Raw genomic sequence first — 26,257 nt, forward strand, 5'->3', positions numbered from 1 at the left:
GGGGAGAGGGCCCAGGGATGTAAGCCAGTCGGCTAGTAGATTGTCAGAAATGTGTGTGTAGTTGCTGTGAGACCGGTGTGAGGAGTGGAGAATGCATCATCTTAAACGTTCACATTAACTGGTGACTGCTCCTATAAACACACAGAAGAACAGCTTGTAATACTGTATACAGTTGCTCTACATCACTGACCCAGTACCGTGAGATGTGCTGACAGTCAGTGTTCAAGATGTTCACCCACTGAAGCGTTTAAAGTAGACTCATGTCATAGACTCTTATTTTTTTTTAAGGGATTCCACCAGAAACTTGGGTGGCTGAGGTGGTTATTGTGGCAGTGTACCAGATGTGGATGTGAAATGTACGTCCAGCTGGTCAATGAAAAAACTTAAAACCCAACTCTCTCTCACATATTCTGTAAATTACTCCTTACACATATGCTAATTGTAACCTATTGAACCAAAATAACCCAAGTGGAAAATATACTCTGCAGACTGTTGCCTTGTTGCTCCCGGTGTGAACATAGCAGGGGAAGATACATTGTCAGATTGTGAAACCCCTCGGTCGAAAAAACAAATGGCTAACAACTGTTTTGGCTTGTGAGCTGTTAAATCATGTAAATGTGTAGTTGTGATCCATAACGTCTATTCATATACCTATGAAAGATTGTCCCCTCTCACATTTGACATTTTTTTCCAGCAACCCAAGAATGTAAAATATCCAGAATTTCACAAGAAAATGTTTATTTGAATTAGAAGTAAAATTGAATATACAGCAAAGTTAAGTTTTTCTTCTTTGCCATTTGGGTATTTAAAAAAGAGGCCTTTGCTACATTACTTGCTATCCTGTTTAATTTGTTTACATCCTGGTCTTAGTAGAGGTGGCCATGAATATAATGGGGGTGGCGTTATACATGCTTACTAACTAACATTTGTCCTTACAGACAAGAATGACCCAATATATCAACATGTATGACTGAGCCTCAATAGTTGCTGCTATATTTTAGAACTATATTTAAGACATATTTTACAGAGACATTTACTCCAGATTCATAGTGCATTTGTTTTTGTTTTTTTAAATCTCTACTGTTGTTTGAAAATTATATTATATTTCTTAGTGTCTCCATTGTTTCTACTGTAACTCATTAGCTCGATTGACATGTCTTAAAGATAACTGATGCAACATTTTTCTAATTTCTTTTTCTGGTTCTTTTTTCTCTTTCTGGTTTTGTTCCTGCCTGATGGACCTGACTGCTGCCTTCCCATGTCATTGTTTCTGTCTGCTCTCCAACACAGCTGTAAGTACTCTTCTTATTTTTCATCAGCTCACGGGGCCCCTGGGTCGTGTAGATTATACATAGTAAAAATGGCTCTTATAAAATTCACTGTTCACCAAATGCTCGTAAATGCATTTCTTTTTTTTGGAATGAAGACATTTGTATTTACACACCTACTGCTCAAATACATTAGATGATTTAAATTGGGCAGTGTACACTTTAATGTAATTATTAAAAGCTGTTGAATACAGATTTTAGAGGTTGCTTTTTTTATATTGGGCATATAAAAGAGCTCCATAGCACCGTGTTGCCATGCAGCACCACTCACTTAACCACTAGGTAAGACTTCATTGATATGTGACCCTTTTTTTTCACCACCGTGATGCATATTGTTTTACATTTGAGTGTGTAAGTTCACTCTTCACTTTACAAGTTTTATTGAGCTTTCAACCACATCCTACAGTCTTCCAAACTGGGAAAACTCCATCCCCCATGTCATGCTTAAATATTTTGTTACACCCCTGCTGGATAATAGCTAGCCTTTTTGAACCACACATCCACTCAAAGGGAGACTAGTTTTGTCTTTTCTTGCTGAATCAGAAATCAGCTGTTTATGCAGGCACAGTGTTTTTGTTTTTGTGGCACGGCCGTATTGCGTGTTCTTAAAACTGAAATCTGAGCTAGAAAATGATACAATCTCCTACAAATCTGTGCTAATTTTCCGGTATAGTTGTTGCCGTTGGAGAAAATGATTCGCTATGTTCATTTTTTGTCCACAGCAACAGAAGAACCTGGAGGGATATGTGGGCTTTGCAAATCTCCCCAACCAAGTTTACAGAAAATCTGTGAAGCGAGGTTTCGAGTTCACACTCATGGTTGTGGGTAAGTAATTCCCTTGTAGCCCATTTTTTATTAATTTTTCATTTTTTTACACCCTTGTTTCTCCTCATTCTTGGACACAATCGTCTGTTCATCGGAGGATTTCAAAGCACTGAGATTGTCACGGTTTCTCAATCTGTTTGTTATGCTAGCGTGAAGGTCTTAAAAGATGTTGATACAGCAAATCTGTGTCTTCTACAGCTTCTACTGTATATGTTCATGTGCTGAGTAGTCTTGAGTTTCACAGAAACGTCACAGCTGAAAGCGATAGCAGCTGGCTGCCCTAACGCATTAGAGATGGTTTTAGTTGAGGACAAGTTGAACGTAAAACAAGAGTCCAGGAAAACATATTTAAGCCATTCAACTGTGTGTGCGTGTGTGTGTGCGTGTGTGTGTGTGTGTGTGTGTGCGCGCATGTGTGTGTGAGTGTGTGTCTCTCCCACTCTCGGATTGTGTGGTGGGAGGAGGTTTACTGTCATTCCATTCATGCAGCCAAAGTCAAAGCCCTAGCAGCTGATTCGAAGGGAGACGCACCCATAGAAAACTTAGTTTCTCTGCTACACACTATCCAGAGGTACCTGAGTAGGAAGTTGCTGTGAATGCCCGCATGATGTCACACCCCCTGGCTTTCAGTGCCTACCTGTCTCAGGGGTTAAAGAGCCCATGGCGATCAGATTCCCCTCCTCTCTTCTGGCTCGGGTTATGTAGTAATGTCCTGGAGTTTCCCCCTGCTGTGCACTCTCAGGAAAGAAGCTCTTATGTGGCAATTTCGTGTGCAGCATATAATTAGAATAGCAGGGTAATTGGCAAAGTAAAGAGCTTGTCATGCTGGAGTAGATGAAGCGTCAGACAGTGTGCTTTTCCTACATTTTTTTGGGTTAATGTTGTGTTTTTAAAACGCATTTAATGACTGGGGGGACCCACCCAACCGACATTGTTGTGGAATTTATAGGATATGAAGGAATTTCTGCACTCATATTTCGGAGAGACGGCTGAAAAGCAAGGGAATTTATGTTACAAACATGTTACTGGCTTTCACTTTATTTTAGTGCTTACTATATTTGACATTGCATTATTAAAAGGTAATTTAATATGAACAGGGTGGAAACCGGGCCGCTCTCACCGTCACACACCAAGAGTGAATTTTTTCCGTGTGTCTTCACTATGGGTGTATACCATTTACACAACTAGTACACACCCATTGCCCACCCATCACATAAAAGACTAGGTAAAGAGACTGAAGAAGGGAATCTGTGACTGGGTACACAATGAAATGAACAAATTATTGACAGATGGACAATTACAAACACAAAACGATACAACTGACTAGATTTAATTAGGTAAAAAGTGTCCAATCACGCGACGCAAGCGAGTGATTCACCACAGACTCTGTTTTGCTTTTCTTTTAAAATATTTTCTAAAAAAACTGCAGAGGCTGTCCATGGAACAAACAACAAGGTCACTGCTGTATTTATGCCGAGACAACATTATGTTCAGTGTTTACATAGCCGCTGCGGTGCTAGCCTAGCTTAGCTCTGAGCGAGCCAAACGCCAAAACGAGACCTAACAAACTATGACTTCGGACTTTTTACCAATCGTTGTTACTTCGGCATACTCTTTATCCGTATATTGTAATTAAATCGCAACGTGTTTTGTGATAGCGACCGCTGCTGTGAATATAGCTCTATGAGTTTTACCGATCCAAATCTGGGTAAAGATATGAACTCAGACAGGACGCCTTTTAGTTTCCCGGTGTGTCTGGGACTTCCACAACATGTACAAAGCAGTGTTTATTTTGGCCATGAATGATGAAACGTTATCGGTGTAAATGCAGCGAGTGCCGTTTGGATTCATTCACAGTTGATCACAATCCATTTACATAACAGATGATGAAGAGCCTGGGATGTCTCAACGGTTTTCAGTTTTCTTTGCAAGTTCTTGTATTTTTCACCACGATAAGATAGTGGTGCCGAATATTATATTCTTTGAAGGGTGCTGTGAACACACCGAGCACACTGACTTCCCATTTTACCCCTGTGAAGGAATAGGAACTGTGTCCCTTTTTTCTCCTTGAGAAAAATGACGAAGACATTTTTCCACCAGCTGCTCCTATGTAATCAGTGTTATGCTTGATGGTGATGTGTCACGTAGCCGGTACGAAAGCACGTCAGATCTATAATAGCATGTCCAGCATAGGGCCTTCTTCTCTGGACAGAAAGGTTGAAAATATACAAAAACTAACCCTTTGTTTAATTAAATAATAAAACATCTTCTCTGGGGCAGAACATTCAAGCATTAGCATTGTAGAAACGAAGATACGTTAAAGTTATCCTTTATTATCTCCATGGCAGAGACATTGACAGTATTACTGCAGCAAAGAGAATGCAACCACAAGAAGCACAACAGAACAAATATAAATTATAAATATAATTCCCCCAAAATAATATAAAATATTTGATAATAGCTCTTTGTGAATTGTTAAGTATTTTCTCATGTATTTGTAAAAAAAAGAAAATGCATGTACATTTTATTGAGATTTTCTTTTTTTAATCTCCTTAAGAGAGTTTTGATGACGATGGCTATATAAGACAGTAGAGTTGTATCTATGAGTCAGGTATCTCAATTGAAAATATCTAGATAAATGAGAAAGTTGCATAAATAAGAGTCTTAAAAAGAGCAATGGTTGAGCCCTGTTTTAGCTTGTTATCTGTCTTTTGAATGTATATGTAGGGGGGGTAGCTATTGTTAGCAGACATGTGAAAGTGGGCCAGAGCCATTTGTTGGACAAAGTCAATATTTGTCATTGATTTGCACATTGGCAGGAACTGACCTTGATGTTGGCCGCTGCAGCCGGACCTCTTTGTGTTTGGTCCTGGTTGACAGGGAGTTGAATGAGCTCTGTTGTCTCTATTTTGAAAAGAATGCCCCTCAAATAAACAAAAAGAGGGGATTTTAGGAGAAGGAGACCAAGTCTGACACATGCAGAAGGAAATTGATGGCTTCGCCAACAGATATATCTGCAACACTTTTGTCATGACTCTAGACTTGTTAAACTTTTATGGTCTCCTGCCCCTTTTTGAAGGGAAAGTCCCATTCATAAACACAGAGTGGTGGCGAGGAGATGTCTGCTTCCACGCCATAATATTGAATGTTCAGAATTTCCCTTTCACAACAAATAAAACTTTTCATTTCACCTGCACATTTTAAGCCCAGTGTCTTCGAAGCCCCATCAAATTAATTAACCAAATCGGGCTCCCTCTCACAAGCCAAACTTTTCCTGCTTTCCCCCCACCAGCCTCTTGTATGCAGTGGTAAGTGCCTTTGAATAAACCCCCATGGTTTACACAGCTGCTGGAAATTTCCTTTAAAGGAAGTGTGTTGGCCACTGAGTGAGCCCAGCAGCGAGCCAGTGGGCCTGGGCTTGGCGGGCTGGCTAAGTGAGAGTGGTCTTCCTCTGGTGCTGCAGTCGGGATGCCTGGCTGTAATGACAGTGACTCTCTTTATTTGTCCCTGTGCAATATGCCGGTATGGAGTGATGCAACAGACTCATCGAGAAGTTCACTGGGTGCAAAACAAAAACATTTTCCTCACACTTAAAGTGCTGCAGAGATAACATATTTTTGTAGGCCAACCCCGGAAGCTGGCATCGCACTGGGTACCTCGACTAAAAGCCAATGGGATTTTTTTCTTCTTTCTTTACCGTTTATGATACTTGCACATTTTATTCAAGATCATCTTCACAAATTTTTATTGAATTTTATGATTTTTGAAGCGTTATTATAATTGCCCCAAGTAAAGAGCTAATGATACACTTACAAAGTTGTAAAGGCAGACTTGTTGAGGGTGATGATGTTTTCCAGTGTCATTTATTCACTTGTTAGGGAATGCCTTTTTTTTTTAAGAAGAAGTTTAAAAATTCAAGTGGGGTTTGTTCTGACGGATATTTATATCGTACAACAAAACATTAAAATCTAAGCTTGTGTGAACCACAGACCTTATTTCAGGCAGCTAACCAAAAACCCACTGACTTCGAGATGATGGAGGTGGAAGTGCTTAACTTATTTCTGGGTTTTAGGACTCATTCGTGAGCCGGCAACAGCCGGCATGTAAAGCTCAAGCCAATGAGCTTGCTGTGTTTGCCTCAATGGAATGACTGACTATTTTGCCTATTTATAACGTTTTGCAGTTCACTCATATTATACATCTGTGTGATGTTGTGGGTAAAGGGTCAAATATATATTGGTTTAGTCTCGACTCAGAGCAGCGCTTGCGCTTAATATTATTCAGTCAATTGTTTGGTTTTGTGGCAGATTCATGACCTCGTCCCATCTAAACAAGCAGCCACAGCTCTGACCAACCATGATTCACTAAACCCACCACCGCCATCATAACTCTGTTTTTAGGAGTTTGGTTCTCCTGTAACCAGAGCTCCTCGTATTCCATCTCCACACGCTGGGCTGAGACTTGGTCCTGGATCTCGCAGTGTCTCCCTGGCCCTTCAGTTCTCGTCAGCTCTTAGCTTCCTTAAATCAATCTGACATTTTTATAGCATGCATTTCACCCAGAGATTGCACAAAACCACAGTATCCCCCTGGTACCCGTCAGCCTTCAGTGCATAAGAAATCTACATCCCCTTTTTTTGTTTATAGTGGTCCTGTGTGTTTCATCACTGACCAGCTATAATTGTTGAAACTTTTCTACTGGGAATGCCAGATAAATGTGGCTCTGCCCGCTTAGGAAAACATTTACTACTCTGAGAGTGCGTCTAGTGAAGGATCCTTTTGTGCGATGTTTCTTCATCTCGCCCCCGCCCTATTCCTCAAGTGCTGAGTTGTTGGCAGTGGTGTCCCATGTTGGCCCTGGCCACTTGTAAAGGTCAGGAGCAGCCCTTTGGCTGCAGTGCCAGGCCGCCGTATGACTGCCTCTTCTCGCACACTGAAGCTTTTGTTCAGCGAGCTCCTTGTTACCCTCCACTCACCCCAATCTTAACAGCCAGACTGCTGATGGTTTTGGATTACCACAGTCAGTTCCTCTTAGGTTCTTGCAGACATTTTGTGATTATTACAGCTCCAAAATAGTTCTCAAAATGTTGGGCCCTTCATGACTTCGAAATTGAAATCATCAAATTGCTTCACTAACACTCCTCAATCCTCAAATACTTAATTACATTGATATGAAAAAGGCAGTAAATGATCCCATTTTCGATGCTGGAGACAGCATATTTGCTTCATAAATGACTGAAGTATTTGATTATCAAGTCAAGACTTTGTCCTTACCAACTTATCATACTAGATATAGTAGCTACCAAATTTTCACTTCCTCAGCCAAGAGTTAGGATATGATAACTTCTTCTCTACGCATCCTCAATGCAGGGCTAGGTTTATTCTGAAAATCCAATACTGCGTTTGATACCAATACTAAAAGAATACTTCTTTGATATTTTACTTTGAGAGATGTAAACGTAGAATAATTATGATTCTGGGCAGGCATTTGGTGCCAACTTTGAGTTCATTTTTACTATACTATGAGGGGATTTTCTCTCTACGTGATTCCCTCCGTGTAAGATTAATGTCATCTGATGAGTTGATTCACCTTTTAATCTGAGTTATTAAGAGTCTGCTTCTCCAGGCAATACAGGGTCACAAACAAGACACTATTATGTCTCATGCCGAACACAAAGTTCTTACCTTTAACCTAGACACAACACGCCTGGCAGCGTCCTCAAGATAACTTGGGCTCTTTATGCCCTTTCCATAAGGACAGTGGTCAGACTTAGGGTTGGCACTGTTGATTTAATAACTGCTCAAACCTTGATTCTCACGATGATCATCGGGCAACAATAAATGTTTCTGCATCAGACATCTACCATCACTAGAGGTCTCCTTGCTTCGACTCATCACACTGTATTTAGATTCCATTCATTTTGTTGTTGAAAGGACTGTTAAATCTATTGCCTTGCTTGTCTTCATGTATGCTGTTGTAAAGCTATGTTGAGTTGTCGGGTAAAAAGCCATTGTAGTTTATATGATTAATGAAAAAAATAAGGTTGTTGTTTTTTTTCTTCTTTCAAACCATAAATGATCCTGAATTACAGGTTGGCCCTGCATGAGACGATTAAGCCACCATTAAACAATAATAGAGTAATAGAATGGAAATAAAGTTTGCTTTGTGTGCCTCAGATTTCTTTGAGTACAATGGCATGGAATCTGAGCTTGTGATTTCTGTTTTTACTCCTTTTTGTTGGAGGGAAAATTCATGATGACTGTGGGGGTTTAAAATCTTCCTTCCCCTCTCCTCCCTTCCCATGATTTTCTGATTAGATTCCTGAAATGCAGGCAGGAAAAGAATTTGGGAGGACAGAACTTCCACTCTGTCCATCTCTTCCTCCGTCTCGTGTTAACGCTTGCCTGTTTTAAATAAAGGGGACTGAAGGGAGCCATTTCCTGTACTGAAAAAAAGACTTGAATCTGAAACATGCAAAGAATGTCAAACAGTGAAAGACTGCAAAAGAAATGGAGTTGATAAACATCTGGAGATTGTGATCTGCAAGTTTGTGTCATGTTGTGCTTTAGTCTCACATGAAAAAGACGATTAGAAAACAAGCATAGTGTGAAATGCATCTCTTGAGTTCGCTCCCACCCACTCACTCTGGCTCTGTCTTTGTCTTTCAGGGGAATCTGGCCTGGGGAAGTCGACGCTGATCAACTCACTGTTTCTGACAGACCTCTACTCCCCTGAATACCCCGGTCCTTCGCATAGAATTAAAAAAACTGTACAGGTAATTATCTGTTTTTTTTAGTCCACACACTTTTCTTCTCTTCAAGTGTCAATCCTGAAGTATTTCAGCCATTGAAAAATTTGGTCACGATGGTTTTACCGTTTTTGATTCAGTCTGTCTCTCTCTGCATTGCGGCCGTGGACCAAATAGTTTCTGTATTAGATCCTGTTTTGTGAGGTGACGTTTTAGCTGTTGCCACCCATGTGTTTGTGTTAAGACAGCAAAACCGGTTAATCTGCTTTAACAAAGCGATTTGTTTTTTTGCCAAAGGCAGAGACGTGTGATGATTTAACATTAGGAAGATGGGATTGCTATGAGCCTCTATGGTTTTTAACACATTAAGTTGTTTTTTTACATGATTATCTATTTGAGCATGTATTACTCTCAATATTTGGCCATGTCTAATAATAATAATAATAATAATAATGTATTTACTGTCTTATTGACTGCTTAACACAAAATCTACGGCAGTATTCCTGTGACTAAGAAAACCACCTAGTATAGGAGGCATTTAAGGACTCATGGATCATTAATTGTCACTGTGCAACATGGAGATATTTGGAGGCTGCACTAAAGCCAGACTGATTCATGCATCAGAAGGATACAGTTTTTTCTTGAACCATTTACCCCTTGATTGATCTGAAACAGTTTACTGTTGTGCTGAAAGGGAAAGCTGGAGTATGTAGGATGTGTTTACATTTCTGTCATGTGGAAACAGCTTGGAAAGCCAAAGACAGCCAAAAGTATATCTTAGGTGGCCAGTGGCTATGTTTGTTTGACACAAACTTCTCTTTAAACACAATACGTATCCTTCTGCTCCACAAGGCTCGAATGTAAACATTGATGTTAGCTCTTCATGTCATGTAGATTCAGCCTACACCCTTTCAGACTGCAGAAATCGCTTTTTGTATGACTTTGTTGATGATTTCAGACCAAAATACATTGCAATGTCAAAATATTGGTAAAAATATTTAGAAGTTGGCTCTGTTTAAATATGGGTGGATTTAAAACCATAATTTATAACCGGTGCACGGACACATGCGATGCTATCCAGAAGAAAACATCATTCTGAGAATAACACTGTGTGCCTAGCGTGACATGTAGAGACTGTTCCATAAACATTGATCTTTCATTATTCAGATGGATTTGTAGGCAAAATATTTACACAATTATTTATTTGATAAATAATCTTCAGTAATGTGCATTTTCAAAAATCATTTAGCACCCAGTTTTACCTGTTGTCTCTTCATGTTGCTGTTTTGAGCAGTAACGGATGTCGAAGCTGCAGGCGTGACCGTGCAGAGAATGAAGTTGCCACCAGGAGTGATGCTCAATGTGTGGTGTATGCGTGTGCTCTGAATCCCCAATCTTTGCTGCTGTTTGCAGTGACGATGCAGAGGATGAGGGTTTGGCAGGTTCCTCAAATAGAGCTCACAGCTGCATAGCTTTACTGGAGGTTTCTTTGAACAGTGAAAGATGATACTGTTGGTGTGAAGGAGCCCCAGCAGGCCCCTCTCTCTCTCTCCTGTCCTGTGCCTGTAGTATGGGATTATAAGTGTTCAGTTTGGGTTAGTGTACAGTAGATCAGCTGCATGTTGAGGATCTTCCCTTCACCTGGTCCTTGTGATCAACCGCTTTGCTCTAAATCTCCTAATCCCTGTCAGCACACTAAGGGGTTCTGTCTGCTCTTGCCCCGCTGCTGCCAATTTGTTTACCTACCCGTTACACCTCCCCAGCTCTTATTAAGAGTTTAAGTTAGATTTACATGGTTCTGTTGGCTCCCAAACTGAATGCTTGAGGATTTGTCAAGGAAGTGAGCTAAAATGTACACGTAAAAATTGCATTTTGTTGTTGTTCCTTGCAAGGACAAAGTCGATGAATATGGAGTGTAGTGTAGAACACTCTTCTTTCTCTTTCTCTGGGAACAACAATCTAATAACATTTCAAATAATTGTGGCTACTTTTTTTCCCCAAGTCACGCCACAGAATGCTATGAAACCCTGGAGGAATGCAGTATGTATGTATGTAATCGAATCCAATTGAATCCCGGATAAAGTGGGTGTTAACTTTTGGAGGTGATAGACCAGGGCAGATGTCTCTGTTGTTCTTGGTTAATAAGGCTCAATGAGGCTTGAGAGCACATTTAAGGACAGGGACTTGGTGACTGATTAGCTAAGCCATTATGCACCAAGCTCAGTCTTGTCATGCCAATGCACAGACATGTCTTGTTTATAACGGAAACTTGTTCCTGCTTCAGTGGAATTTTAGAGATTGAAATAACAAGATGATCTGATTAAGTAAATGTTTCATATAAAGGACTCTGTCACTCTCAGCCAACACTGTTTCAAGGACCGTTTCACTTCACTTCTGGATTTCTAGTTTTTCCCATTTATTATAGGTTCAGCCCTTTTTAAGAAGAAATCGGTCGGTGGTGGTGATTCAGGGTTCGACTCCCGGCCCGGCGATCAGTTTCCCGCATGTCTTCCCCCTCTATCTCCTTGTTTCAACACTCTCTATAAAAACAATAAAAAGGCTTGAACGGCGCTCTAGCCTAAAAAATAATCTTAAAAAAAAAAAAAAAAAAAAACGTATGCACATTTGAGTGTTGATGTGTAGTTGGTTCTTCAATTCATATATTTTTAAAATAATTATTTTCATGACAGTGTATTTTACACAACATTATGATTTTGTGAGTTTTTAGCTTCATTTAAAGTAATTGATGGATGAACTTCCTTGTTTAAATTACATTATTTTAATATTTACTTTATCAAAGGAGGGGTTAAAGTGCTAACCATATATCTCAACATCCCTGGTTCACATCTGGCTAGGACTTTTGCTTTCTCCCCCTTCATTTTCTGCTGTAAATTAAGATGTAAAACTGCACATGCCGTGACAAAGGAATAATTTATATTTCTTTGTATCTCCACCAGGAGAATCATGTGACCTCTTGTGTGAGCATCACTGAGTGGATGTGCTTTCCGCTGCAGCAAACTGCATATTTTTTTGCATGGTTGTGGTTGTGGTGACTTACACTTTCTCAAAACACCTTTCTATTTCCTGTTTTATACTGCCGTCAAATGCCTGCTGACTCCTCACTCTCCTCCTCGTCACTTCAATAAACCCCCCACAGCCGGTAAGCACCACTAGTGACGACACAGCTGAGTGCATCTCCAACCCCAACCTCTACTCTGTGCCCAGGGACACAGTTTGCTCACTTTAATAGTTTTGGTGTTTGTGTTTGGTTTAACAGCTAACTGATCTATGCACACAGTAGACTGCATCGCCACCACTCAGCCGCTACTCTGTAGCCGGAGACAGTTAATCTGGGCCTTTATAGTCGGCATCAACCTCAAGTTTAAATGTGTATTGTTGTTGGTCAAAAGAAAATAGACTTGAAGGCTAAATAAACACTTTGAGACGTGGTTGCTCACGTGAGCCCAAACTGAGAAGTGCACCTGCACAGAGCCAGTGCCTCTGCATAGATTAAATGAGAGGGTATCTGTTTTGTGAGAGGTGCAAGGGGAAAAACCTGTCTGATACACTCGGGGCATTGCCTGCTTAGGGTCGTGTTCATTGTTGTTCATGTTCATTCAGCCATTACAGCAACTACTCTGTAGTTTAACTTTTCTTTTTGTTTCTTTTATTCTTCTACACTCGACTTTAGGCTGCAATCAAAGTGAAACACTGCAGATATTCACACAGGCCTGAAGTGCAGTGAATCCTGACTCCCATCACGTGTAGTTTGTTTTCCCACTATTCTGTCACAGTAAACTACATGTCAACAAGCTTGCAGTCCCATGATCTGGCCAAACACTGTCAGTGATGTAGGTCTTCCCGTTCCTTATTACTTGTGTGATATGATGCAGCCTAGTGTTGTTGTTCCTTCAGTGAGCTCACTGTCTGTGGGCTGTCTGTCTGGTGAAGGGGCATGACTCATCCTGTTGTGCAGTCGAAGAGAGAGACTGCAGGATTCTTCTGTGTTGTCCACTCAGCGGTCTTTTCTTTTGACTAAAAGTTAGATGTAAAGCACGAGTGTCTCTTGGTTATTACGTAAGCGTGACGGCATTCTTTCATGGTCGGATAGTTATAAAGGTAATGCAAATTCTTCGTGACAGCTTAATGAGTCAAGTAGACCCAGCGTGATCTAGCTTCTGTTTTCACACTAGTTTGTATATAAAACATTGTCTATTTTATATTGAATGTTCATTCGCAAGTTCTATAAAAGTTAATTTGTCAGCTGAGCATTCACACATTGTATGAGTCATTAATTAAGTGTCTGCCTCGTCAGCCAAGCCTCCCAGTAGCAGCTCTGGAGGTCAGAGGTCAGTTTAAAGACAGTCAAACCGATAGATTCCAAACATGACAGATGATGGTCAGTGGTGGGTGGGGGTCACAGGGCTAAGGGTGTGCTATAAAAGCTTTGCTAACCAGATGTAGGAAGAAGACTTTGTGCTGTTATAGAGACTCTCTACACCACGTTCCTATTGTACCCTTGCTCTCTGACTCCCTTTTCCATTTTGAAGGGTTTTATTTTGAGGACGTGGTTTTGCTGTGTTACTGATATGTGGTGATGGTGCGGCCCACCCCACTCAGCGAGCATACCACAGGGCATTCTGTGGTGTAAGGTATCGGTTAAACTGAGGTTAAACCATCTTGGTTAGTCTTTCCACTGTTAATTAAGTTAGAATTAAAGATTTGCCGGCTAGTCTATTTTTTCCCCACTGTCCCTTTTTCCCATGGAGCAGCTGTGGTTTGGAGGGGGGGGGACTATTCGATCATAATAGATCCCAGTGTTTTAGTATTTTTTTTATGCCCATCCCTGCAAAGCTGAATTCTTAATCATACAACTCTTGTTTCTTATCAGATAATAAAACAAGATATAATCTCATGTGAACTAAAATGACCAAATGTATTGTTTGGCTATACTAGATGATGTACTAGACTGAAATATTAAAAAATAACCTGATTAAAAAAGGACATTTGTCACAGGACACAAACTAAATTAAATAATTGGCTGATGAAATTAAAATGGAAAACATTTTGACTAAAAATGTAGTGACTTTTCTTGAACTAAAACTGGATTAAAACATTTTGACTTGTCATCAACTAAAACTAGACTAAATCTCTGAAGGGTTAAAATGTATTTTACATTAGTAACACAATTATTTTCATCTGAAAACTAGCTGCGATAATTGACTGATATTAGGGCGTGTGTGAATGTCAATGCATGTTTACTAAATACTGTGTGAACTTGGCTTGACCTCAACATTACTGAGGGTTTCTCATCAGTCACTCACAGTCTGTGAAGCTCCGCGTCTGTGATATGAGACGTGGTCTGGTTCAGAGCTGCTGATTTCAATCAAAGTTCATCTGCTGATCACAAGTTGTGCCTCGACCCTACGCTGATCAAACAAAGCCGAGCCCTTCTGTCTGTTCTGATGTGTTCAAGGCAGCTCTGTTAACGTTCTTCAGCTGCAGCTCTCGTCTGACCCATGCTCTGCAAAGACTACAAGCTTGGTGTTGATTGATTGGTTTGCAGTCCGTGTATTTGTTTAAATATATTGAATCATATTTACATAGGAACGATATTTGATATTTTACCTACTTTCAATTTAGTGTCTCTTGTGCCTTCAATACATGTTTAATTACTTAAGTTTATGTTTATGATTATGTTGAATATTAATCATCAAGCACTTCAGTAGTTTTTACTTCATGGAACATTGACTTCCTGAGAAAGACTTCCCACAGTGCAACTTCAGTCTTCAACTTGAGACACTTGAGTTCAAGTCGAAATGAAGAAAATGCCTTTTTCCTCCCTTTTTAGATTACATCCCCGGCCATTTTTAACAACATATGTCGGAAAAAGCAGTTTTCCCATTTCCCTGTAAATCAGACAGCAGAAGCGTTACTTGCTAGAAACGTTTCATGTGCTGTCGGTCAGATAATAATTGAAGGCACAACCACACAAATGTTGTCTCTGGAATTAAATTTATAAGACAGTAAAATATAAATGAGTATTAAGCTGACGAATACTGCTTGTGGTTGGTAGATTTTAAAAAGCTTGTACAAAAACCAGTGCATCTTGGTCTCACACAACACGTCAACAAAGCAATCGAGTGTGGAGGTGAATGTTTTTGTACGCTTTGAATAGTTTGAGGGATTTGACTGTATTTTTAAATAGCTAAATATTGTAAACAAATAAATAAACGGTTATCAACTGCTTGGTTTCCACTTGTTTGACTTATACAGTCATTTTGTAATTATTTGCAAAAAGCTTGACTGATTTGTGTCGACGTGTTGTCTTTGCAGGTGGAACAGTCTAAGGTTCTGGTGAAGGAAGGAGGAGTGCAGCTTCTGCTCACCATCGTCGACACCCCCGGCTTTGGCGATGCCGTTGACAACAGTAACTGGTGAGCTCGGCCATCCGTCATCGGCTAATTCACGTCACTGTGATTGTTCCACTGTGTCAGACATTGATGTGAACGATCTGTGGTCCTCAGCTGGCAACCAGTCATTGATTACATCGACAGTAAGTTTGAGGATTACCTCAACGCAGAGTCCCGAGTCAACAGACGGCAGATGCCCGACAGCAGAGTGCAGTGCTGCCTGTATTTCATCGCTCCGTCTGGCCATGGGTAGGTGCTTCAGGAATCCTGCTCATCATGGTGTTCATTCTTAAACACACCATCACTTATTTTCTGCCGCTAGAGCCATCTCATTCAAAACAATAATAAAAGACTGATTGTTTTTTTGCAAAGTAGCATGGGATCGTTAAGTCTTTTTTTTTTACCGTGAGCCAAATTATCTACAGAAATCTCCTCATTAATCACCCGGTGATTACAACCTGCCCCTCTTCAAAACAAACGGACCAGGTTATTAAAACCTATAAAAAGTTCCGCGTCAAGTGTTTCTCCAATGCTTTTCGACATGGGCTGTCCTAGAGGGTCTGCGAGCCGAATTGCTGCTAACGTTTACTCAGCTTGTTTCTGTGATAATTGAAAGGAATGCTAGGTGCTATATTGACCGAGGTTCTTTCTGCATCCGGTGCCATCATTAGATGTGACATCTAAACAGTGTTGGATATTCAGCCGTATTTATTCATAGTTCTTTTGAAGCCAGAGTAAAACAGTAAACCACAGTAGTCCGCAGCTTTGCTTTCACATGATATTAGTTGATTACAGCATAAAATTAAATAAACCACCATGAACGTGCAAACAGCCAAAAAACAACCTTTAACTCTTTGAAATCAGGGCAATAAAAGTTACACAATCACTGCGCGGGGTTTGGATTATTAAAATCAACCCCTTCAATGTCGAAGTTTGTATTCACGTTACAATAAACATGTATACACGGCAATGCCTTAGAAGACACCTTAGGGGTGACATGTCCCACTGGTTGTTGGAGGTTGAATTGATTTGTTATCATTGGTTTTGTGGATTAATGTAGGAAATTGCAATTAGCTATGAATTCTTCCAGTGTGACAGGTTTATTAGTGCATTTTTACCTTTTATTGGACAGTGATGGGAAATAAGGGAGACGGATGTAACAAAGCTTCCTAGCCAGTTAAAAGGGGGATGATGCGGTCATGGGCAGCAGCTTTCGGGCAGATTTTTGGCAAAAATATTGCAAGAGAAATAGAAACCCCTGTATTTCAGGAACTTTTAATGTTTGTACAGAGCCAGACGAATGGTTTCCCATTGCTTCCGGTCATTATGCTAAGCTAAGCTAACTCCTTCCTGACTCCAGTTCTGCACAATACACACAGGTACGAGAGGTTGTGTGGATGTTGTCATCTCACTGATGTTAAGATGAAAGTCTATATCCCAAACGGTTGGGAAATGGGAACTGTTCCTAATTGTAATGGCACATATTTCAATAACGAGCACCTTTTTAAAAAGATCAGCTTTAAAGATAATTTCCAAAATTCACAACATCAAACAAAATGTATGATCTAATAGAAAGATTCTGCTTCAATCCATATTTGTTGACGTTAAGCCTTTCAAAAAATTAATTTTCACTGCATCAAAAAACAACTCTTTACTTATTCTTAACTTAGCTCACTAAAATCTTCTTTTTTTTTCACGTTGATGACATTATAAAATATGACAACAGACTTTAAAATCATAATTGAAAAACCTCAATAGAACCTTTTAAATGTAAAAAAAACAAACATTTGTCACAGCCCAAGAGGATTTTCACAATACAAACACATTTACGATGCTGACTGGTCCATCCAGATGTGTGTGTGTATAAACTGTCTCTTTTCTTTGCTTCCTCCTCCAGACTAAAGCCCCTCGATATTGAATTCATGAAAAGGTTACATGAAAAGGTAAACATCATCCCCCTCATCGCCAAAGCCGACACAATGACTCCAGAGGAATGTCAACAGTTCAAAAAACAGGTGTGTGTCTGTGTGCTTGTCGCCCCTGAAGGTGTGATATTCTCTTGGCTGGTATCTTTCCTGATTTGTTCAAGTGTAGGGGTGTTAACATTTAACCTTTTTAATCTTCTTATTGCTTTAATGCAATCAGTTAAAATAAATATTAAAAATCAAGCTGCTGAGTAAAACTCAGGAGCAGCCCTGGTTCAACTTGAAGTTCAGCCTACCCAATGTGAGCCTGACTTCGAGGCTAATCCCCTTCACTTTATTCAGATAGATGCTAATCCCGTCGGCTAACGGTTAATTATGGGTTAACGAGGGTTGGATATCAGACTGGATAAAGATAACATTTCAATAGCACTGTGTGTTAATGTGGCTTAATGTTTCAATGCTAGGTTTGCTGTCACTCTAGACATCCACAGTTTGTTCAGTTATCACATCACAAGACCCATAAATAGAATACAGGAAGCACAATTCTGATTTTACCACCAATGTTGAAGTGTGTGTGTGTGTGTGTTGGTGTGTTGGTGTGTTGGTGTGTGTGTGTGTGTGTGTGTTGTGTGTTGTGTGTTGTGTGTTGTGTGTGTATTGATGTTTTTGTGACCCGTTTGTCCCACATACAGCTCTCTCATCTGTTTTTCCATGTCATCCCCACCTCTCTCCTTCTCCTCTCTGCTTTGTGCAGATCATGAAAGAAATCCAGGAGCACAAAATCAAAATCTACGAGTTCCCGGAGACGGATGATGAGGAGGAGATGAAGATGGTCAGGAGAATCAAGGTATGTTTCTTCTAGAAGAAACCCTCTGCAAACTTTTGTTTGTGGTTTTTAGTTGCACCAAATTGTTTTTAATGCAGTGTCTTTTTGATTTATGTCGTACACACTGTGTAGGCTGTGATGGTGCCCTTACTTGCACAGCCTATAGTGTATTTTTAGTCATGTGTGAGCTATGCAACAGTTGTGTCTCCTCCCTCCCCTCTGCAGGATCGTTTACCCTTGGCCGTAGTCGGTAGTAACACCATTATCGAGGTCAACGGAAAGCGAGTGCGCGGGAGGCAGTACCCCTGGGGCGTGGCTGAAGGTGAGCGGTCGAAGGTCAACTTATCCCAGCCTGTAAATTGATCAAATAAGTGGTCTCTCTCTCTCACACACACACACACACACACACGCACACGCACACACACACACACACACACACACACACACACACACATATGCAAACATAACACACTAATAATTCCACTGTTTTATTGGATTATTGAGCAGGCATCATGTGGAGATGGTTTGCAAAGCAGTAAGAGAATCCTTGTGCTCCCTTCTTTCTTTTGTTCCAATAGTCAGCACAAACAGACACACTGTGTCACCAACAACCTGGATTTGATATCAGACATCCCTTGGTTTCATGCTACTTCACTGATCAATGGATTTAGTGGCAGCAGCACGCCAACACACCAATGTGCCAGAGTGATATCAAACATGCAGGGTTTTAAAATATTCCAAAACATTGGAGGCTACAAAGGAAATGCATTTGGTAGACCTTAGATACACACAATATGTTATAAAGACAAAAAGAGCGTAAGAAGATTAAGAGATTACTCCTCAGGGTCTCTTTTAATACACGTTTAGCTCATTTGTTTCAGTCCTAAATGACTGATAAACTGTCTGGGACTAAAACTAATTTCAGTAAATGGAATTGTCACATTGTATGAACTGACTTGGAGAAAACCGGCTTCTGTGTCTTTTACGGCCAGTTCAACTACTCATCAAGAAAAGGAACAATGCAATATACAATACCGCTAATGTGGACAAAAACAACACTGTGACATACTTGACAACAGAGGGGGAACTAGACATTTTCTCTCTTCAGCACAGGATATGAGAGCCTCGCTTGACCCGACACAGGAAGTTGCTGTCACGTTGTGGTGAGACATGAAGCTTGAAGCCTTCAGTGATGAAGACACACGGCCACAGTGTGAATGTCACAGAGATGTTTACTGTAGAGAAATGGAAGCAGTGAAGTAAACACTGTCGTCGTCTCCGTAAAAACAGAACTGAGTCGAGTGCAGCCTAGTGGAAGATTTGTAGGAGTGCTACTATGGAACTGGTTTGCCGCCACTGATGCCGTCCGTGGGGAGTTCAGGAATACCAAAAATGCTTTTGAGAGGGCGGGAGCGAGAGCGAAGGAGGGCAAGGTCCCTGAGAAGCTATGCAAGTCACTACCACAGCAGTCCAGAGAAACCCCAGAGGACTGTGGTGAGCCTTACTGTAGGAGGGACACAAACAGCTGGGCGTGATGCCGCCTGCTGGTAGTTTCTGGTACTACAGTCATCCACATCATTGGGGCCTTTGAAAAGCCTGATCAAGTCTTGAGACTAATTAGCCACGGACATCAATAAAGGATATCAGTGACTAACACTTTTACTGGATACGTCAATAAATAAGTCTAATAAATAAAACCCTTAAGTATAGTAACCACATATTAAGTAATTTTGGAAATACAGATAGAAGTTTTATATTTCTTTGCATATTTAAATTGAACAAACTTTATTATTTATTGATGTATTCAGTCATCGTTTTCTGACTTCAGTGATGACCTTTGTTGGTTTCGGAGCTCCATACATGAAAGTGTCCCAACAAACTACACCTGTGTTCACTTTTGCTGCCAGTATATTATTTCAGTATTGACACCACATAATATAAACATATGGCCTATGTATAAAACAATATAAATATAGACTGTATAATGTACAATACTAATATATTACTTTCTTTACATCAGAAAATCTGATCGTACTCTATAGCACAGATTTCCTGTGCAATGAGGGATTATTATAGGCACTTCATTTTTATTTTTAGCCCCAAAATGAGCTTGTTGTATTTCTGCTTCGTTGCACCATTGGACCGGTTTGTAGCCACATTCCAGCATCCACTTTGGTGAAAACCAATGAAAAGCCAGAGCTTCAAAAGTAAAAACCAAGTTCTTATAACTTGTAGTTGTTCCTTTAATATGATGTGATTAAATTGCTGGATCGTTGAAAATCATTTGCTGTATTCATAATCCCTACATGGATCAAGTGTTTAAATGTTACATTGTTATAATCACTGCTCTGTTTTGTCTCTTCTTACAGTGGAAAACGGAGAGCACTGTGATTTCACAATCCTCCGAAACATGCTCATCAGGTGAGCAAGAACATCTTCATTACAGGACAGACGTGCTGGGCTAAGAATCGTGTCTAATGCCTCTAAAAGACTGAACAATTAGCCTGGAGAACAATTGTGCTTTACTTCAGTTCTGCAAGAACTGGTTGCAACGTCCAACACGTTGGTTAAAACGTATTAAAGCAAAAGAGTAAATGTGATCATTTACTTCCCTCTTGTTGTTTTCCAGGACCCACATGCAGGACCTGAAGGATGTCACAAACAACGTTCACTATGAGAACTACCGCAGCAGGAAGCTTGCTGCGGTCACATACAATGGTGTGGACAACAACAAGAACAAGGGACAGCTAACCAAGTAAGTTCATCCGTACAGCATAGCACAGACCTGTGGCGTTTGGGTCACAGAAATGCACATTGATAGTGAACCAATGGGATGGCGTTGCTGATTTGGCCGGAGGCTCAGAGCAGCTTGTTTGCTGTGCAAACGTGGAGGAACCTACAGTTCAGAGGTCAAAGTCTGCAGCGATTGACCCACGGATTAAAGTTGGCAAGCTGTCACTACAACAGGCCAAACCTTTAAACCCATTCCTAACCCAAACAAGCCGGCACTAACCCCACACTAACTGGCCACCAGTATCAGTTGTGTTTTAATCTGACCGCGCTACCGTCTGACTCCTAATCCACCGGCTGCAGCTGCCCGTAATCACCAGCACACTCACAAACTAATGCATGGTTGATGGCAGCATGCTAAGTGTCTGTGCATTTGTTTGTTTTTAGACCTGAGACGGCTGAAGGCATGTAAGTGTTACTTCACTTCTTCAAAATCTCTCCAAAGAATGCATTTTCACTCCCATTTTCATTTTCCCTGTTTTATTTATTGGTTTTTCTCTCACGCTTTGCAATACATGCATTTATTTGAATGAAACACTGAATCAGAAATACGTTCATTTTAAGCGATCCTGTGTGGACACACATTACATCATTTCATATGTAATGCATTCTTATGATGCAAATAGCATTTTGAAGGTTCTACCTGATCTAATCGTTGGGCTCGGCTACTGGCTTAGCTGTTTCATTGCTTGTTTGTTATCTGTTGAAGAATTCTCTGTGCAACTAATGACTCTAATGCTATACGACCACTGGCTAATTAATCATCTGGTATTAATGCTTGCAGGTAGGCATGGGACGATATGAACATTTCATGTCAAGATTATCCTGGCCCCAATAAAAAAAACACACAGATGAAACACACATCCTTTTTTAGTGAAAACAAACAAACAATCTAATCTAAGATATCATACATCATAAGGTTCCCCTGCGTAAATAAAGGGGTAATAAAATAGCAACCTTGTGAGTCTGTTCATTCTTATAAGATAATTCCTGTTTTATTTCTTTACTTCTCCAACATGATAGCGAGCTAGTGAGTTGCTCATGTGAGGATATTCACGATTATCTCAATTTTTTATTGTGATCCATAATAAGATTCAATATCGTCCCATCCCTCTTGCATTTCTGGCAGCTACGATATCTCGCATGGCTAAAGGAACTACAACGATGTCAACAAACTGGTTGCAAAATGGCAGCAAAGCCACCACTACTTTTAGGAATATTTTCTGAACATGCATGCAATTTGTGACACACGGCCTCTTGCCTGTTTAGGACCAGTTCTGCACATTGTAAGCAAACCGACTGGCCGGCTGAGGTGCAGATGATTCATGGTTCGGAAGGAGACACATACCTACTTTTAAACGTTATCTTTTAAGTTTTATGTCATTTAAAGCGTGTAGCCCTCGGACGTATGTCTTGTTAATTGGAGTACGCATGGCTGCACGTAAACAAGAAGTGAAATATTAATTTCACAAGCCATGTAAACAGCTTAGTAGGAATATTGTCTTAGTTTGCTACTAAAAGATACTTTTCCTAGGTTTACCAACATCAGCTCAGGGCCTCCTATAAGGCTGCAAGACATTGGGTTTTTTCAGCTGGACGAGTCGCAATCGTAGCAGTTGTTTCATGATTAGCCTCAGAATTAGAGTTTGTTCCCTCATAACGCCTGTTTTCCTGACAAGCCCCTGTCCACTTAGCACCACAACCCTCACTGGAAGCCGTCTATCACAGAGGGCTTCCAGGGAAGGCAAGCAAGTCTTTCCTCCTTCTCTGATCCTGCCTCTTCTCCTGCTCGTCACTCTGCAGCCAGAAAGGCCTTTCTAGGTGGCAGGCGGGCACAGCTGGGATGTCACAGCTGTGTGGAAATGCACAAACTTGCTATACCTGTATGTATAAACACTGGCCTGTGTCTCCAGGAGTCCTCTCGCCCAGATGGAGGAGGAGCGACGGGACCACGTGTCCAAGATGAAGAAGATGGAGCAAGAAATGGAACAAGTTTTTGAAATGAAGGTCAAGGAGAAGCTCCAGAAGCTCAGAGACTCTGAGGCGGAGGTAAACAAATGAGATGTTTTTTTGTTAATGTGTTTATTAGTTTGTGTTCCTTTTTATTCATGCTTGGTTAACTTCCTGACTGTACGCCCGTGTCCCTGCAGCTCCAGAGACGTCATGAGCAAATGAAAAAGAACCTGGACGCCCAGCACAGAGAACTGGAAGAGAGACGTCGCCAGCATGAAGACGAGAAGGCCAACTGGGAGGCCCAGCAGAGGATCCTGGAGCAGCAGAAACTAGACGCCTCCAGGTAAACACACAATCACACATGAGGGTCAATAATCCTTTACAGTTAAGCTCATAGATCCTGTTTCAACTCTGTAGACAACAGATGTCACTAAACTTCCATTCAATGGTGTATATATCTTTGAGCTTTACGATCCGTCCCACACACATCATCATCCTCGCCAAAGCATGCAGAGTTTGGTTGCTTAGCAACAGCAGGGGCGATGGGAGCACAACCTCCCAAGCACCTCGGATGAAAGGATGAATGAAAGCGGCTGGCATTGTCCACATGTTTTTAAACAAATAAATAGAATGTTACTCTTCCAAAGACTCCTTTCTTTTATATAAGAGGCAGTGGGAGGATTAGATTTCAAATATGCCATGTCATGGGTTTGTATGTTGAGCACGGGGGTGTTTGTGTTGGAATTAATGTGAAGGGGGGCAAGAGAGATATTGCATCAACATGTTGCCCCATCAGACCAACCAGACTGTTTTTGGATGAGGGCAGTGGGCTGGTTTTTGACTGCTGCATGCTTAACCTCTTTACTGTCCTCTTGTTTCTACAGGACCTTGGAAAAGAACAAGAAGAAGAAGATATTTTAATAACTCTGGAGGACCTTCTTGATGTTACAGTGTATTATTTTCTACCAACCTGCCAGCCTTGATTGTCAGAGCATCTGCCAATCAACTACATCCGCTGTTTGACCATATTACTGTGTAATAATCAAGTGAAAGCCAGGGGGCAGTATTGTCTGGACTCTGAATTTCAGCAACCGTTCTCTGCCAATCCTCACATTCCTCCTTTTAAAGAACTGTTCTAATCTCAGTAGAGTCAGTGTGCAGCCCTCTCTTGGGCCACTGCTCACAAAAAACAATATATACACACATAATGACAAACAGGGCAAAGTTCAGAGTTCAGGCTTTCTTTCCTCGTTTCTTCTTCTACTTCGGGAATGTTTGATGCTGCACTGCGCTGTGCTGCATCCCTTTAATGCCAAAAAACAAACAAAGAGGTCGGCCTTTCACTTCCTGCTCGTTGGCAGGTAGCGTCCGGCTGAGGCTCACCTCAGGCACTGTTTTTTATATATATATGTATCTTTCTGTTTGTTCACTTATTTAGGTATCACATTTAAGTTCCTCCCACGTGGTATGCTCTTCCATCTCCTGCAATGTAAATTGTATAACCGTGAACTGCAGTGTTGTAACTTCAAACATGTGTAATATGTTCTTTCTTTCTTTTTTTTTTTTTTTTTGCTCCTCTTTTTATTTTGTATTGGCCTTGTTATAGACATTATGATCATTTTGGTTCCAGTATCATAGCCGGTGTTTTCCTGCCTTGCTCTTGGAAACCATTCATGTATTCCCGACTTCACTCATGCTGAGTGTAACGATGTCAAGAAACTGCTCTTGAAGTGCTTTTACATACATTTATTTGAACTTCTTGGCCGATTCTATTTAAAAAATAAATAAATAAATAAAACATTTCCAACTGGATCAAATCTTTCCAGGGGCAGGACGTGGAAAGCTTGTGTTGGATGTTGGTGGACGGGGAAAGCTGGAGCGGAGATGCTTCAGCCAAATAGTGGTCAACTCACTAACTGTACCAAGCCGGCTTAATTTACATCACATTTAGCACCGTTTGTGTACTGCATCTGTATTTTGTAATGTCTTGTTTTTATTGTAAAAAGTCACATAATAAAATTGTGATGGGGAAAAAAAACAAATGGATGATTTTGGGTAAATGTTCGGAAATTATAAAGCAACAACTATATGACTGCATTTGGCATTTCTGGGGTTCAAAGTGAAGAGTTTGGGGCCTTCAGGTTGACATTAGGAGCATTTTCTCAAAATGGCAACAGCTGAGCCGGCAGCTTGCAGCTAACGGCGCAAATGGCAAGGGAGAGTGACTTAATTCTCCACTCAGACATCACGCCACTATATCTTTACATAGAAAATGCTGCTATATTAATGCCCTGAATATCAAATTTAACACTTAGTAAATCTAATCACTATCAATTATGTCTGTTTCCAGCACCCAGATCATAACCTTGCCAAAAACCTCCATAATCATAAACCATTACAAACACAATATAACTCACGTCATAAGCATAACAAAGCTTTGTATCTGCACCATAGCCTTTCACCTACTGAAATGGTCTCCCTTTCAAACGTAGCCGTTATCAGCAACACAGCACACCTCCGCGTCACTGAGCTGATAGCTGCCATCATGGCACCCGACAGAAGGTTTGGTGTGTTGTTAGCTTGCTTTATTTGGTTATTGTTATGGATTTATTTAACCTGATAATTGGAAACCCTTAAGTAAAGGCCGGACATGTCAAGAAAAGTCATAGCAGGTGATTGGCTTACTGGAACTAAACAAACGCTTTAAATGTGCGACACGATGGATTTTCGTGTGACATTAATTTCTTATAAATGTTGCTATGAGCAAGAATCTAAACAATCGTCAATTACTTTCTCATCTCATAACTATTACTTGATAGACAAAAAAACGTTTTCCTAGAGGATCCCAGCATGATTCTAGGTCCACATAATAGGATTTCAGGGGAATTTGAGGTCATTCTTCGGGTCTTGTAAGGTCACTGGGGTAATGGGTTTTTGAAGGAGATCCTTGAGTTCTTGTTGGGGTTCTAGTTCACGTTTATAACGGATAACTGTGATGGATTCTTTAGAATCTAGGTCTTGTTCGTTGGCAGCTTTCAGGGCTCAAAAAGAAGGTGCTAGTGTCCATGAGAGTATTCCAGGTGATCTTAAGAGGATCACAGGTGTCCTTGAGGTGAGACTTCAGGTCTGATTCTTGATGGAGCTTGATCTCTTTGGGCTTCTCAGGGCGCTCCAGAGGGTTATATGTTCTTAAGGGGTGGCCTGGGTGTGTAGTCATTGGAAATATTCCCTTAACTTAGTTTAATGGTTTTGGTTTAATGGTGGGGGGGGGGGGGGGGGGGAGTCCTGGCATTAACTCTGGCAATGATGGAGATATACTATAATTATTATATTATATAATAGATTTCAGAAGCTATTTTGATAGCCAACCAAAATGCTCCAACATGAATATCTGTCTGTATCTCTCTATTCGTATGTCGTGATTGTGGGGATGGAAAAATCCCTGCTGC

General features: G+C 40.7%; 1 protein-coding gene across 2 annotated transcripts; it reads left to right on the forward strand.

Moving 5' to 3' along the window:
• The first annotated feature begins 2,011 nt into the window (after positions 1-2,011).
• LOC311027407 (septin-7) lies at positions 2,012-24,850 on the forward strand. 2 transcript variants are annotated; one of them, XM_084031428.1, is made up of 13 exons: positions 2,012-2,153; positions 8,822-8,928; positions 15,238-15,338; positions 15,429-15,563; positions 17,212-17,329; positions 17,994-18,086; positions 18,291-18,387; positions 20,435-20,486; positions 20,695-20,820; positions 21,243-21,263; positions 22,769-22,904; positions 23,006-23,151; positions 23,693-24,850. In XM_084031428.1, exons 1-13 carry the CDS (start codon positions 2,030-2,032, stop codon positions 23,727-23,729), a joined length of 1,293 nt encoding a protein of 430 aa, XP_083887554.1. In that variant the 5' UTR covers positions 2,012-2,029; the 3' UTR covers positions 23,730-24,850. The 2 variants fall into 2 exon arrangements, with proteins under 2 accessions (XP_083887554.1, XP_083887555.1); XM_084031429.1 differs by lacking the exon at positions 21,243-21,263.
• Positions 24,851-26,257: the final 1,407 nt, after the last annotated feature.

Source organism: Eutrigla gurnardus (assembly GCF_963514095.1).
Source record: "Eutrigla gurnardus genome assembly, chromosome: 17".
Lineage (NCBI taxonomy): Eukaryota > Metazoa > Chordata > Actinopteri > Perciformes > Triglidae > Eutrigla > Eutrigla gurnardus.

Coding starts and splice junctions, on each gene's coding strand:
- LOC311027407 (XM_084031428.1), top strand. CDS start 2,030: ATGTTCATTTTTTGTCCACAGCAACAGAAGAACCTGGAGGGATATGTG. Junction 20,821..21,242: donor AACAAGGGACAGCTAACCAA/GTAAGTTCATCC, acceptor GTTTGTTTTTAG/ACCTGAGACGGCTGAAGGCA. Junction 23,152..23,692: donor CAGAAACTAGACGCCTCCAG/GTAAACACACAA, acceptor TTGTTTCTACAG/GACCTTGGAAAAGAACAAGA.